The sequence below is a fragment of the Hyperoodon ampullatus genome, assembly GCF_949752795.1.
Source record: "Hyperoodon ampullatus genome assembly, chromosome: 6".
In the NCBI taxonomy this organism is placed as follows: Eukaryota; Metazoa; Chordata; class Mammalia; order Artiodactyla; family Ziphiidae; genus Hyperoodon; species Hyperoodon ampullatus.
Window position 1 is genome coordinate 8,374,401 of NC_136919.1, and position 12,583 is coordinate 8,386,983.

The 12,583-nt window shown below is 57.6% G+C and overlaps 1 protein-coding gene across 1 annotated transcript in view; it reads left to right on the forward strand.

Moving 5' to 3' along the window:
* The first annotated feature begins 329 nt into the window (after nucleotides 1-329).
* NIBAN2 (niban apoptosis regulator 2) overlaps nucleotides 330-12,583 on the forward strand; it is a 49,942-nt gene continuing 37,688 nt past the window's right edge. The window contains exon 1 of the mRNA XM_079707195.1: nucleotides 330-470. Coding sequence (XP_079563321.1) covers nucleotides 416-470 — 55 coding nt within the window. The 5' untranslated portion in view covers nucleotides 330-415. The remainder of the gene's footprint in view (nucleotides 471-12,583) is intronic.

Consider the following 12,583-nt stretch of genomic DNA (forward strand, 5'->3'; position numbering starts at 1 on the left):
CCTCTGCGTCTCTCCTCGGTCTCTCTTTCTCCGACCTTCTCTTTGTTTCCGTCTTGCGGGCGGTCCCGGCATCCCCGGCCCCCTGCCCCGCCCCGCCCGCCAGCCAGCCCGCCAGCCCTCCAGCCCGCCGGCCTGCCAGCCACCGACGAGGGGGCGGGGCTCAGATCCAGGGGCGTGGCCTGGCGGGGCGGGGCGGGCGCGGTGGGGCTGCTGGGTCGCGGGCTGGGGCGCGAGGCGGAGGCGGTCAGCGGACTGACGCTGCTAGAGCCGAAGCGCGAGCCGGGCGAGGCCGTAGCCAGAGAGGGCAGGAGCGGCGGGAGCAGGGCTGGCCGGCTCCATGGCGCCAGTGGCGCCCGTCTGAGCAGCGCGGGCAGCGGCAGGCGGCGGCCGGATAGGGCCGCGGCTCTTGCTCACCATGGGGGACGTGCTGTCCACGCACCTGGACGACGCCAGGCGCCAGCACATCGCAGGTGAGTCCCGCGCAGCGCAGCGCGCGCAGGGGGTCCGGCGGGGAGCCCCCGGCCACGCCCCCATCCCGGCCAGCCTGCCGGGGTCTCGGGAGAGTCAGGCCCCGGGCAGGGCGGGAGTGGCTGGGGGACCAAGACTGTTGTCCAAGCTTGTTTCTTCTACGTCTGAGCGCCCCTTCCCGGCCCCTTCTGAGGCCGCCCTTCCCCCTCCCGGGGGGGACTCGAACTCCCGCCCACCCCTTGGAGCCGGGTCTCGTCGGATCCCCCAACACACTACCGCAGTAGAGCGATGGGAGGGGTCGCAGCTTCCCCTTAACCTTGGGTATCCCCGCCCGGAAGCGGTCCAGGCCCACTCGGCCAGCGTGTCCTGACCTTCCCTAGCTGTCCCAGTCCCCCGCTCGCCCTGGCCCCAGCCCCAGTACACGTGGCCGAGGCTTCCAGGGGATTGGCCCATCGAGGCCTGAGACTGAGCCTGGGGAGTGGGCCTAGGATAGATGGGATACACAGGAGGGGTGGGTCAGAATCCCTGTCCTTGGACTCCGGCACAGCAGGGTGCTTCTGCTGGCAGCTTGTTTAGGGGGCTGGTCAGGGCCGGAGCCCAGCCTCCTCAGCCCCCTCCTTCAGCCACCTCTGCACAGTGGCCACTTCTCAGAAGGGCAGCTGCCCCTCCCCACTCCCTGGGGAAGCCCAGGGACTGCAGCAGGGTCCTGGGTTCCTCCTCCCCAAAACTCAGAGAGTGGAGAGAGAGGGTGAGACCCTCTGGCTGCCTGGGAAACTCAGTTCTGCGTGAGGCTGCCTGGGTGGAACCCTAGCATCTGTTTCCCAGCCATGAGATCTTGGACAAGTCTCCTAATGTCCTGGCCCCTCACAGTTTTCTCCTCTTCGAAATGGGGTGAATGATTTCTTCCTTATTAATAGACTTAAGTGAGCCAATTCACGTAGCTTGCTTAGCACAGCCTGGCATAGAGGAGACCCCAGTGCATGGGGTGCTGGTCCATGTAGGATGGAGGGGGAAGCCTATGGAAAGAGGAGGCCGTTCCTCTTGGCTGAATCTGCCTTTCTCTGTCTGGTGGACCCAGAGCACGGTGTCCGCCTACACTTATCATGATGTGTCCTGCAGTTCTCTAGAGTTTCAGAAGCTGTGTTCTGCCACTCACACCCCTGGAGAACAGGAACCAGGGGTCCCTTAACGCCGGGTTCCCACCCCAGCTGGGCACAGAGGTTTGTCCTGTGACTGTGGTCCTGGGCTTACGGCCTGAGATCCCCCTTTGTGCCAGGCCTGGGCCCGGGCCCAGTGGTGAGGGTGATGAAGAAATGAGTCAGACCCTCTCCAGCGTCAGACCAGCAGGGGGTTAAGTCCTGGAATACTTGCTTGTAGGACAGGCCTGGACTCTGGGAGGAGGAAGGCCTGGGCGGAGCCTTCCTGTCCCCTCCCTGTTGGTGGCAGCCTCCTGGGCCTCTGTAACAGTCCATCCATTCACGACCTCCTCTTGGGGCCCCTCACCCGGCCTGGTTGGGGTGTGCTGCGCTTCTTTGGTGGGGTTTTTCCTCCCTCCACACCCAGCCCTGGCTCTCCCCCTCTTCCCGCCTCCTGGGCTGAGAACTGCCACTTCACAGGAGAGGAGACTGAGGCCACAGAAGGTGAAGTGTCCTCCCCTGGACAGGGTTGGGTTTGTTTTGTGGATGCCAGGCTTGGTGGAAGAGGGCTGTGCCCACTCAGAGCCTGCTGGCCTCTCTCTTCTCAACACTTCAGTGCTATTAATAACCCTCCTTAAATGCCTCAAATTCCTGGTCCAGACTCACCTGAGGGAGCTCCTGCAGTACCGGGTGGGAGGGGAGGAAACCAGCGAGCCTCCAGCCCCCTCCCACAGAAGGGAGCTGCCTGGGAAATCTCTGTTGTGGGGAATGGGGGCGTGCTTTGCCACCTCCAGTGATCCTATGTTGTGGGGAATGGGGGCGTGCTTTGCCACCTCCAGTGATCCTCGAATCCTCCTCACCCCACCCACGGAGCAGCTAGAGCAGCCAACACTTTCCTGCAGGACAGTTAAAATTCCAGAGCCCTTCGGACCCAGGGATCCAGGGCCGCCCCATAGAGAAGTCAGCTGTGCTGCCCCATAGAGAAGTCAGCTGTGCTCCGAGCTCCGAGGCCTGTTCCTGGTCGGGTTCTGTGGCTTGGCCAGTGGCTCCCCGGGATTTGCACCCGCCTTGAGGAGGTGAGCAGGTGAGTGCCAGCCTGCAAGTCCTGGCAGGGGTCAGGCGCGCTCCTGCCCATGGTGCTGTTTTGCTGTCACGGCGCCTTTCATCCTGGGATTTCAAAGCTCCTGGCAAGCAGGGGCTTGTTCTCACACCAGCGGCCCCGTGGGGCTAGTGGCAGGATGATTCTCTTCCTTCTTTCATGAGGGAGTTTGTGTGGAGGAAGAACCCTGGCCTGGGAGCCAGGAGGCCTGCGTAACCTCAGGCAGCCGCTTACTTAACTCTCTTCAGTCTGTTTCTCACTGTGACTGAAAGGGTGTCTTCCCTGCGGGCCATAGTCCCTTCCAGCTCTGAGGGCCTAACCATCCCAGAGTTTCCCCACAAATCTCCTCAGATTTGAGCCAGCTCAAGGTCCCAACATTGACTCCACAGCAAGTTAGCTGGCATGACCTTGGGCCAGCATCTGAATCTCAGTGTTCTTATCTGTAGAATGGGAATAATAAGATAATGCAGGTCAGAAACTTGGCCCAGTGCTTGGGGCCTAGTAAGTGCTTAGCAAACAACTGCCATTATTATTGAGATTGTTCTTTACCCTCTGTTCTTGAGAGTTGCCAGGTGTTTGGAGTTTGAAGCAAGCAACTAACTGCAGCTGTGGTTTAGGTCCTGTTTCTCCGAGGTTTGTCCAGTCCCTGGGGTCAGGGTTGATGCTGGTTTCTGGGATGCAGGAATCCACCTGGGTTTTTAGAAACCTTGATTACCTTCTGTGTTGGCATACGTGTGAGATGGATGTGGGCTATCTGGAGTGGGTCCAGAGAGCAGTGAGGGGAGGACCCATATGACAAGGAAAGAACTAAGACATGGAGAGGTGGGGGGTAGGCTTAGGCCAACTCACACCTTCTACCTGGCACAGAGGCTAGGACAAGAACAAGAGTGCAAGTGCCCGCTGGCTCCTATCAGTGCTGTAAGAGGGATTCTTTGCATATGGTCTGAGCCACATAAGCCAAGATGGAGCAGGTGAGGGAGTGAGCTCACCGTTGCTCGAGGTATGCAAGTAGGGGCTGGGTGCCGTGCCCTTGGAAGGAAGCCTGGCCCTGCTTGATGTGGGTCAGGGGGATGGGGGCTCTGCCTCAAGGACGTACTTGAAAGACTCAATCATTGCTCCAGAAATTCTGTTGATCAAGATGAAATTGTGGGGGCCAAGGAACCGCCCCCCCGGCACACACACGTACACACAGTGCCCTTAAGGTTTATTATCCGGGAGCGCTTGTGCAGAAGTTTGCCAGGGCCTGCGCTCCTCCCTTCTGCCGGCCTCACCTTTCCCCTTGCTAATTCTGTTTTTAAATAGCAGCTTTATTGAAACGCAATTCACCTGCCAGCCAATTCACCCACTTAAAGTGTACCATTCAATGGTTTTTTGTATATTCACAGTCGTGCAACCTTCCCCACAATCGATTTTAGAACATTACATCACCCATCAGAGAAACTCTCCACCCATTAGTAGTCACCCCCGCTTCCCCCTCAGTCCTTCCCAACTCGAGGCAACCACTGCTAATGTCATCTGATTGCAAAAGTTAACACACTCGCAAGCAATGTGGGAGTGGAAAATGCAGAAAGCAGAGCTCTTCCGTCTTCCCTCCCTTCAATCCCACTGCCCAGAAGAAATCCCTCAAGATTGGTGTGTCACTGTTTCCAAACGCCCATCTGTGTACATACACATTTAACTCTGTTTATAAAAAGAGGTCCAATTATATGTTTCTGTGGTTTGACTTGTTTCACTCCGTATATTATGGATACCCTTCCATGTCAGAACACGTGAGTCTGCCTTCTTCTGTGGGTGGGTTTCTTTCTGTGCGTGGCAAGGTTTATTTACCCAGACCCCTGTTAACCGACGTTGAGTTTCCAGTGTTTTGCTCGTAATCACGGTGCTGCCCGAACCTCCTTGCACACATCCTGCACCAGGTTCCGGTGTCAGAGCGGCCTCAAAATGGAACTCCTGGGTCACGTTTTGATGTGTTGACACAGAGCCTCTGAAAAGACTGTAAACATTTGACACTCCCTCCTGACAGCATGTGGTACTTCAGTACCAAGTATTATCACCCCTTTTGACAATCAGATATGAGAAAGGGGGTATCTTTAATTTATTGAACAGAATAGTTAATATCTTTCCTCCAAGTTGATTTTAAAAACCTGCCTTTCTTCATTCGGGCAGTGGTTGAAGGTCCCAGGAGTTTAGGGGTGGGGGCGTCCGCATTTGGCCACCCCCCAACCCAGGTGCGTGGCTTCCTGGATGAAGGAGCCCAGGCTGGCCGGAAGCAGCGCTCCCCACTCCATCGCCCCCCCTCCCCCGTGCTGCTGCCCTTAGCCAAGGTCTGGGTCAGCCCCTGGGGGTAAAGCGTCTGGGGATTCTGCCCTGCTCTTGTGTCGTCTTACATAACGTGCTTTTGTTGGCGTTGACCCTGCCCTCCCCCTCCATCCAGCCTCCACTCCGTCTGTTCCTTTCCCACTGCTGGGGCCTGAGCTCCGGCCTCGCCTGCTCAGAGCTGCCTCCCGTCTCACCCCTCCATCCTTCCCACACACGCTGCCAAAGAGACCTTTCTAAACCCAAACTGGGCCATGGGCCTCCCTTCCTGCCGCCTGAGGAACGAGGGTTAGAGACAAAATTAGGAGTCATTCGCCACCATCCTGCAATAACTTTATTCTTTCGTGGTATTTCCCTTCTGTGTTTATTACACATTGCTGAGACCATGACTCAATTTGTGCCTTGCTCCTTGCACTAAACGATTCATAATAAACATCTCTCCCAGGTCATTAGACCCTCCCTGGAAGCGTCGTTCAAAGCTACATCTTGTTCCACCTGAGGCCATCCATGCAGACGTTTTTCTTAGCCTTTCCCCTAATGTAGGACGTTGCCATGCTCCACTGTGACCAAATAGGTGGTTTTCAGGGGCAAACTGAGTCACTGTGTTTGTTTCCTTTCCGGCTCTGGTCAGCTTCCCTGCTGAAGACAGACTCATCCTCTTGCCATACTCCCCCTCCGCACCCCCCAGCCTGCTTCCACCAACCTGGGCGTTTCAAGGGAGGCCCGTTCCTGGGAGGCCCGGACCCCTCTGAGCATCTTTCCTTGGGAGCGGGCTCAAAGGAGCTGCCGGTGAGCTGGGGACAGGGACTGATGCCCATGGCGTCTGGGTGTGACCACGTAGGTCCTGCCGCTTCCCCAGCCTGCAGCCTGCAGGGAGTCTACTGATTTGTCTCCTGCCTGAGGATGGTAGTTGATGGAGTGCACCGCCCCGGCTCTGAACCTGTAAGATTAGCCATTGTTTAACCGAGCACTTACTCTGTGCCAAGCCTTCCTTTGTTTCTTTGCATCTGAACCCTCCACCTCCCTCCGCAGCATTTTACAGGCCATGGTTAGGGGCCCGGGGGCAGAGCAGGGGCCAAGTGGAACAGCGGCATGTGTCAGAGACTGGGTTGCACACATCTGTCCTCCTGTCTTTACTCGGCCGGACTCAAGTCTGCCTTTGGCCAGTCCTGCCCGCCTGCTGGCGCCCCCCGCTCCTCCTCCGCAGGCAGAGCTCCTGACTCACTCCAGCCCGGGTCTCCTCGCAGCATCCTCCTGCGGTCGGTCACAGAAATTCCTGAGCTGCTTTTCCTTCCCCTGCCCCACCCCCACCGACCTCGCTGCCTGAGGAAGAAGGGTTTTCTGTGGAAGGTGCTGGGCCGAGTGTGAAGGAAAGATGAAGGCAGATGCCGAGGTTTCAATCCCTCGAGGGTGGAGCGGAGCCATGCCCCTCTTCTGATGGAATCTAGGGCCGGAGTCACGGAACACTGCAATCTTCTGATCTCCCAGATTTTAAAACTGGAAGAACAGGAAGTGCCCATCTCTCCAGGGCACCTGGTTCCACCCCTGGGAACCATCTCGGTTTGGAGATGTGCTACCTCTGGCCTACAGAGGTGAAGGGACCAGCCTGGTGACACAGTGGATGGTAAGTCAGAAGGAAGCAGGGAGTCCAGAGGTCTGGGCAAGGCTGTGCGTTCAGACTGCTTGGGTGCGAGTCTGAGCTTTGCCACTCTGGTGTTTGGGGACGGGTTGGCCACCATCTCTGAGCCTCAGTGTCTTCCTTCCGTTAAAGAGGATGAGAGTGCTGGCTTCTCAGGGCGTAGAATCAAGAGTGACAGCCCCTGCACAGCGCAGCACGGGGCTGGTGAGTGGTGAGAACACAGCGCGTGGTAGCTCCAGGACGCTACCTGGAGGGAGATGGGCCAGGTCTGTCCTGTAGCCTCAGGCACCCAGACCCCTGCCATGTGTTCCAGGGAGTTGGCATGCCCCAGGTTGAGGAGCACCAGCCTGTGGCCCTGGACATCTGCAGCGGTCAGCAGGCACCTGGAGGGTGGTGAGACGGGCTGTGGTCACACAGGAGAGTCAGTCAGCAGCATTGCCTACTCTGTGTCCGATGTTGGGCAGGGCCCAGGAATGAAGGGGCAAAAGACAGATAGGAACACACCCCGCCCCTTGCCTGGCCACGTGTCCAGAATTATTTGCTTGATCTGGGTCTCGAGCCTGGTCCTGTTGACTGTTTGCTGTGTGACTCTGAACCAATGGCTATGCCTCTCTGTGCCTTTTCTTCCCATCTGTGACCCCCAAGACCAGTATCTACTTATGGGAGTTCTCTGTCTCTGAAAACCTTTTCCTAGTGGTCTTAGGTACCTTCTAAAGGCAGGGCTGGGTGGGTTTGGATGTAAGAAGTTGAGGGAGAGGGTCGCCGTCTGCATGCCTGGGAGAGCCCACAGGCATGTGATGAGCTCTTGCCCCAGACACACTTGGTCATTCTTTTATTCATTCAGTCAGTAGTTACTGAGCTCCTACTGTGTGCCAGGCACCGTGCTAGACACCAGGGACACACTGATACCCAAACTCTGACACAGCCCCTGCCCGTGTGGTGCTGCCTGGCTGGCTGTCCCTCTTCAGGGTAAGGAGTGTTCTCGGGGCGGGGGGCGGGGGAGACCTTCAGCAGGAAAGTGTGAGAGGGGAACTGGCCCAATGGGTGGGTGGGGGTGGGGTGAAGAGGAGAGAGCCTCACAGGCTGGCCCTGAAGAAGAGGGGACTTTGTCCTGAGTGTCCTGGGGAGGCCTAGGAGGGTGGGTGAGAGGAGAGCCCAGTGGTGAGTGGGGCCCAAACCAGTGCAGATGGGGTACAGTCAGGGGTCGTGTGTGTGTGTGTGTGTGTGTGTGTGTGTGTGTGTGTGTGTGTGTGTGAGTGAGTGAGTGAGTGAGTGAGTGAGTGAGTGATGGAGCAGCCAGGCCTTGGTGATGGTGATGTGTGAGGTTGGGAAGATCTGGTGCCTGTTCTTGGCCCTGTGGGATTGATGGACCCCCCCATAGGCTGTTTGATTGAGGTAGCCAGGGGTCCTAGCTGCCCCTGCTCCCATTCCTTTGATGACAGGAGACTCACTCCCTTCCTCAGCAGCTCTGAGTATGAGAACCTTTGCTTCCGGGGGCAGAGTGGAAAGAGGGTGGGCCTGGATTCTGAGGACCTGGCTTCGAGATCTTGTCTCAACTGCCCCGTCATTTGGCAGGTGCCTTCCCTTCCCCTGGCCTCAGGTTCCTCATCTGTAAAGTGGGCCTAAGGTAGCCCAGATGTGCTCGGTCATTGTGAGGGATCAACGAGATGATGTGGGCAGTGCTGACTCCTGTTACGACCAGTCATTACTGTTGCGCATCGTCCTCGATAGGACACTGGCCGAGGGAGTCCTTCCTCTCGGGAACAAAAGTGCAGGGCGTGGGCCAGGGTGCAGGGTCCACCTGCAGGGCCAGGGGCTCCAGCGGGTAACCAGGCACCCAGGAGGGGCAGAGGAAAAATGAATTGTGGTTTGGAAACTGTGGACCCCACTTTCCCACCCACACATCTGTGGCCAAGCCAGCCGCAGCTGTGGTCCTTCCTCCCCACGCCTGACAGCTGTTTGTGTCCAGCCAAGTTTGTGAAGCCAGAATCTTCTAGAAGAGGAGTCCCTTGGGCAGGAAGCTACTCACCCTCTTGTGCTTTATTTACCTGCCTCGAATCCTTCCCACCTGCCAGGAGCCATTTATAGGTGCAGCCTGGGAGGCAAGAGTCTCAGGGCTGGTGCCAGGTGACCTCTGGCAAGTCCTTCTTCCTCTCTGGCCCTGTTTTGCCAATCTGTGCAATGGGGCACTAGCACAATCTCTAGTGCCCTCCTGGCTCTGACCTCTTGGGAGCCTGTGGGCCTTGGGCTGTGTTGAAGGCACAGAGCAGGTGCCCAGCAGTTACTTATTGTGTGATGCCATCTTGCTGTGGAGGGAAAGAGCCCACTCTGAAACCTGTCTTGTGCTGGGCCTGAGCTGGGTGATGGGGATGAAGCAGTGACGCGAGCCCTGATCTCAGGGACTCATGCCGTCTAAGATGCTTCCATCAAGCTGAATGCAATGTGGTTTGTGTTACAAAGACGGTGGATCTTTATGTTTTCTAAAGTGCATGTTAGTTTTAAATTTGGTCAGCCCAACTCAAGAGGCAACATGTCTGGCCTTGACCTGGAGGCAACTGGCTTCTGCCAGCAAAGGCCCCGTGGCCTTGGGCAAGTTACTCTCCGCCTTCAGTAAAATGGAAGGTGATCCCTGCCTCTGGGGCATGTGAAGATTCTGGGAGGCAGTTGCTCCCGGCACATGGAACCCGCTGGGTAAATGGCAGTTCCATTTAGCTGAGTCCTTGGGGGAGCAGTGTCATTTGCCCGCCAGGGATTTTAGGAGTGATGGGACCTCCAGAGGGGAGTGGGCTGACAATTGCACTTCTGTTTCCATTTTTGTTTTTTGTTTGTTTTTTTGGAAGTGTTCTCTGGAGAGGAGTGGGAAGGGGAGAAAAGAGAACAGGGCTGAAGCTTTGGGGAGTCTGGGCCCCACTGGGCTGCGGAGCTGCGGTTAGCATGGAAGGTTCGCTCGCGGCCTGGCCTGCTCAGGCCACAGATCCCCCTTTCCCTGAGTTTGGAGCTTGCTGATGGGCCGTGGCTGCTTTCCTTTTCTGGCCCAGACCTCCCTGCTTGCCAGGAAGGACCCTTCGCAATCATCTGACCAATCCTCTCCTCCATTTCATAAGTGAGTAAACTGAGGCCCAGAAAGAGGAAAGGACATTCCCAGGGTCTCAGAGGCTGCAGACCTGGGACGGGAACCCAGGGCCCTTTCCATTCCTGGACACCCCAGACAGCAAAGGCTGGTCAGGAAGGAGCAATGGGCCCGGGTGGGGCTGTGAAGGTTATAATTTTGAAAACTGAGTAAACAAACAAGCCCTCTATGAGAGAAGCGGCCCTGTGCTGGCCTCACAGATAGGCCTGTGTCTGAGGAGACAGCCCAGGCCTGTCCACATGCAGACAGCTAGGTGTTGTGGAGGATTAAAAAAAGCCAAGCTACCTTCCCCTCCAGCCCCACTGCCATATTTCGGGCTGCCAGGAAAAGGAGCAGGGAGAGGCCCGATCCCTCAGGACGACCACTACTCAGCCCGGCCGAGGGCAGCCCTCCGGGCTCTGCTCAGCATAGTCACGGCTCACTGTGGGGCTTTGGGCAGGGGGCTTCCCCTCTCTGGGCCTCAGTTCCCCCGTCTCAAAAATGGGGCGATTCCATCTCAAGGAGGGTGGCTGGGGGGCACGGGGTGGGACACGATTTGGGCCGAGTGGCTGAACACAGCAAGCCCTTTCTCTCAGCCTGACCTGAGTCTCTGTGGTCAGAGGTGAGGCCCCCTTCTCAGGGCAGAAGGGTTACTTTCTCAGGCCTGCCTGCTCCTGGGAGACAAACCTCCACTCCGAGTCGGGCTGTAGCAGGCCACCCAGCTCAGCTTTCCTGTTTTCCTGTTGAAATCGTGGCAGAATCTGAGAGGAGGTGCTTCTGGGGCCTGCCCTACAGGCTGGGGGCCGGGCCGTGGTCAGGCCTGGAGCCCCCCAGGGTGGGGCTCAGCAGACTTCCTGTGTGATTAGGGGCAGAGCCCCTCGCCTCCCCTCCCCTCTTCCTGAGCCCCCCGTGTGGCTTCTGAGAGTCCAGCGCCGTGGAGGGGAGCTCGGCCTAGCCTCCATGCTGGGCCTCACTTTCCACCGGGGTTCAGTGAAGGATTTGGGCGAGAGCCTCTTGCGGGTCCTCTGGGCCAAGTTCTAGGCCCTGAGAGGCCTTGCAGGACCCACGGACCAAGCCTGCAGCCAGGAGTGCTGTTCCCTGGACCCACTCGTGGCAGGCTGGGTGGGGGCCTCCTCCGGAAGCCTCATGTGGCTGTGGTCCTAGGTTCTTGTCCGTGATACGAGCACTACAAGGCAGACAGTGTGGCCTCGAGGGACAGAGCTGGCTCCACTAGCTCCTAGCCAGGTGCCCTTAGGACAGTTACTGTGGCTCTTGATGCCTTGGTTTCACCAGCTGTAAAATGGGAATGATAATACTACTACTTCCCTTATTATATTGGATATGCTTTTAATGTAAAGATTAAATTGCATTATGTGCATTTATCAGTTACATTTATGCATATTTAACACAGTGCCGGGCATAGTAAATGCTCAATAATCAATAGCTATAATTAAAATTTGTTACTTTAAATTAATTACTTAGCAGCGAATGAATGAGTCAGTGTCCTGCAAGGTTTCCATCTCGCAGCACAGGGACCTGAAGCTATTTGGATGAAGGGTCTGGTGGGTGCAGAGAGTGCGTTGGGGGGTGTGGAGGGGCGGGGCAGACGTGGGCAGGGGCACAGCCCTGGCTGGTTCTGACTTCCCCTCTGCCCGTCTGGAAGGAGTGTTTGCCCCCACCTTGGTCTGAGACCACAGGCCTGGTGTGCGTGCAGCCGCGCACACACAGCTTCCTCTCTCCTGGCGTGTATTCCTCTCAGTCTGACTCACTGGCTTTGAGTCTTTTGTTCTTGTCCTTGAGCCCCAAGGGTGAGGCCTGGAGAGGCAGGGCCCAGGGACTTGATCTTGGGTGGGCCAACCCTCCCCCTGGCTCCCGACCCCTCTGGGCTCTGGGCCTCTGGGACTAAGCCCTGGTGTGACAGGCTGGGGATGGGACACCTGGGTCCTGGCACCCCGACTGACTCACTGTGCATCAGGCGCAGGGGCACACCTTGACTGAGGGCCCGCTGTGTGCGTGGCACCCAAACCGGGCTCGCCCAGGCCCTGCCCATGTAGAGTTCAAGGTTTGGCTGGGGGGATGCCCTGAACAAGGGGTTACCGGCCAATCATTAATTAAATAGTTATCAGAGGGCACATCGTGATGAAACGACCCCGCTCCTAGAGAGCTCGCCCACGTGGGCCCTGCACCAGGCCCGGGAGGAGCTCGGCCGCCTGATCTCTCAGTGATGCCTGTTATTTGCCCTCCTGTCACATGAGGAAACAGGCTCCTGGTGGCCCAGGGATTCTCCCAGAGTCCTCCACGTGGCCCAAGTCCCTTCCCCTCTTGGTGTCTCAGTTCCTGGTCAGGAAAACGGGTCTGTCCAGGAGGGGTGCTGTGACAGGCCAGGGTCCTGCTGCTGGCCCCTCCCAGGGCCTGGGATGTCATCTGGCTTTTAGGACAATGACCACCAGCCTTGAGGACTGCATAGCCATTGAAAGTGAAGATGTGCTGTACGTCTGCAAGTATGTATGTCTGTGCAGGTGTAGAAAAAATATAGAAGGAAATTGATCAACATGTCAATAGAGATTTTGCGGGGGGGTGGGTGGATGGATGAGACTCGGGGGGTTCACACCGGGAAGTGGTGGATTGCTTCTCCAGCGTGGAGTCTCTCTGTGCCAGGCAGTGCAGGTGGGCATGGTGGGAACAGTGGGGCTAGAGGAGCGTGCTGTTCTCATCCAGCTGGGCGGGTCTGTGAGCCACCAGTCCTCCAACCCTTAGACACCCCACTCACTGCTCCGGCCAGGACATGGCCCAGGTCCCCGTGTGGTGCGCAGGCC